Source organism: Gavia stellata, chromosome 1 (assembly GCF_030936135.1).
Source record: "Gavia stellata isolate bGavSte3 chromosome 1, bGavSte3.hap2, whole genome shotgun sequence".
Lineage (NCBI taxonomy): Eukaryota > Metazoa > Chordata > Aves > Gaviiformes > Gaviidae > Gavia > Gavia stellata.
Genome location: NC_082594.1, coordinates 121,760,637 through 121,763,278, shown reverse-complemented (window position 1 = coordinate 121,763,278; position 2,642 = coordinate 121,760,637). Strand labels below are relative to the sequence as shown.

The window sequence follows — 2,642 nt, the reverse complement described above, 5'->3', positions numbered from 1 at the left end:
ACATACCATTCTCACTCTGGAGTTTTGTCTTCTGAGTAGTGAGGTCATTCATGAGGCGAGTCATTTCCTCCAGTTTTGTTTTTGTCTCATTCAGATGGTCTTCATAAGTGCGACAAAGCTTCTCTGCATTCGCCTAACAGGAACCAGGAGAAAAGACAAAGAGAGCTGTAGCCTCCAGGCAGTCGTTTGGAAGCTGTAGCCTTCCAAATGCATCTTTTTTTTTTTTTTTTTCTTTGTCTTTCAGAGAAATGGCAGATAGCAAAGACACAAATACCACAGCAGTAGATGGGGGAATAGTAGCCCTGTGTCTACAGTCCCAGGCCAGGGGTTTCCCCATCAGACCACCTTCCCCATTTGTTTTCCCTGAACTGCATTCTGAATGGAAGGACCAGCATAAAAAGACTCTGCAAGAACTTCAAAAGCAATCACATGCCTATAAAGTTCAGGCATAGCCTCCTCATAATTGCTAGGTGGGAAAATCACCTACAGTGAAAATTGCTTTACTAATTCTGCTTTAATTGCCATTTATCATAAATTCAGTTTGACGATAGCTTTCTAACTCTAAGAATACTGAAATTTCTTTTCTTCACTTGCACTGAAAGAACTCTTTAGAGTGCTCTGAAAGCTACCAAGACTATCTACTCAGGAAACAAAATCCACAATTCAGCCATGGGAAATAAAAATACACATGACGGTTATTCAAGCCTTTGCTTTGCACTCCTTGCTAACATAGGTCAAAACTGTGAACCAAGGGCAGGCTCTGAGAGGACTCTGCTTAGGATGGGAGATATCCAGATTTGGGTGGCATCACCCCAGTCATCGCCAGCCTGGGGGAGCATAATTTAAGTGACACAGTTTTGTCCTCTGAGATACATGGGTAAACAATATGCCTGGGACTGGGGATGCACTATGTGTTTTAGACAGGCCATCTTAATTGCTGTCCCATCTCCAGGTAAGAAGGGTTATACCACCATCTGGGGAAAGCGGGACGCTGCACATAAGCACCCTCGGATTGCAAGACATCACCTTCTAAGACACTCCAGCCCTACCAGGTGTCCTGGGAAACCTTCCGAGCAGCCTTAGCTGCACATGACATGTGGGGGTTTGGGAAGCCTCAGGACCCTTACTTTTCCCTTGACCATCTGCTCCATGTTGGATGACAGATCATCCACTTCCATCTTCAGCTCGCTTTTCTCCTTTTCCAGTTTCTGCTTGACCCGCTGCAGGTTGTCCAGTTGCTCCCCCATCTCAGCCACACTGTCTGCATGCTTCTTCCTCAGGGTGGCGGCCGTGGCTTCGTAGTGCAGTGTGGCCTCCTCGAGGTCCCGCCGCAGCTTCAGGAACTCTGCCTCGCGTTTCTTGTTCATCTCCAGCTGGGCAGCTGTGGCTCCCCCAGCCTCCTCCAGTCGCTCACTTAATTCCTCCAGCTCTCGGGCCAGATCTGATCTCTGCTTTTCCACCTTGGCTCGAGCAGCTCTTTCTGCTTCCAACTCCTCTTCTAGTTCTTCTATACGAGCCTACCAAAGAGACACGAGCACCTTTGGGTCACCTTCATGATGATTCCCATTGGAATACCTTGAAGCATCTTACAAATTGTTAAACCTTCTGCCAGTCCACACTTTACAACACAGGTGGAAGCACAGTGATTAAAGGACTTGCCCATTTGTGCCAATAAATCAGATCTTGAACTAGAGTATGAATGATGAGTCACAGTAGACTGCTCTCCAAGCTCTAGTTCAAGGTATTTAGGTCAAGTGCATTGACCTAAATTACTCATGTACTTGACATTCAGCTGAAGTTCGTGAGAGAAGTTACTTTATAGTAGGAGTAGCAGCAACAAATTGTCATTGAAGGGGACTCTCTGTTCCCATTTTAAAAGCTCTGTGACTGAAGTAACTTCTCTCTAGGAGTGTTAAGACAGGATTTCAAATACAGCAGTGCGTGGAATTGCATGAATAACGAATATTCATTGGGAGCAGTTTTTTCTACGAAACAGTTCTTTTGACCAATTTACGCTTCACATCCAAATTATGCAAATGTTCCTTATTTACAAAAAAGCAGAGCTGATATTTTGGGTCAAGACATTTTGTTTACACTGTGCTGACTTTCTTTGGCCTTTTCATTTCTGTTGAAAATTTCCTGTGCATTTGAGCCCTTCCCCTACATTTCAAATCCATGCTTATCACTGCTGAACTCCTCCCCAGCATCCACCCTCAGCTCCATGGTTTTGAACAATATTATTTGCTTAAAACAAAACACCAGAGCCTTTCTGCCTTGCCTGAAACCACTAGCATTCCGTGGTCGTATGTCCTGCTACTGGGAAGGAACCACTATAGACTGAGCATCCTGAGGGAAAAAGGGATCAGTCTGGGAAGCTACAGAGTTGCATCGCTTTGGGTGTTGAAACTGAGCTGCAGCTAGCCATGAAAAGTCTCTGCAAAGCCCTTCAGTGATGCACAAAGAGAAACTGATCCTAAGATACATAGGAAAGAAGCAAGCTGACCTGAAGTTCCTTGATCTTCTTCTGCAGCTGCATCACTATAGCTTGTTCATCTTCTATCTTGGAATTCAGCTGGCTCATTTCAAATTCTTTCCTGCCATGGAAAGGAAAACAGTACTGTGACAATTTTCCTTGTAGCTTC

General features: G+C 44.9%; 1 protein-coding gene across 1 annotated transcript in view; it reads right to left on the bottom strand.

Moving 5' to 3' along the window:
* The window catches only part of MYH15 (myosin heavy chain 15), a 46,300-nt gene that overhangs the window by 16,797 nt on the left and 26,861 nt on the right, over positions 1-2,642 (bottom strand). Inside the window, exons 27-29 of the mRNA XM_059820040.1 lie at positions 2,504-2,594; positions 1,128-1,517; positions 7-133 (exon numbers count right to left, since the gene is read on the bottom strand). Coding sequence (XP_059676023.1) covers positions 7-133; positions 1,128-1,517; positions 2,504-2,594 — 608 coding nt within the window. The remainder of the gene's footprint in view (positions 1-6; positions 134-1,127; positions 1,518-2,503; positions 2,595-2,642) is intronic.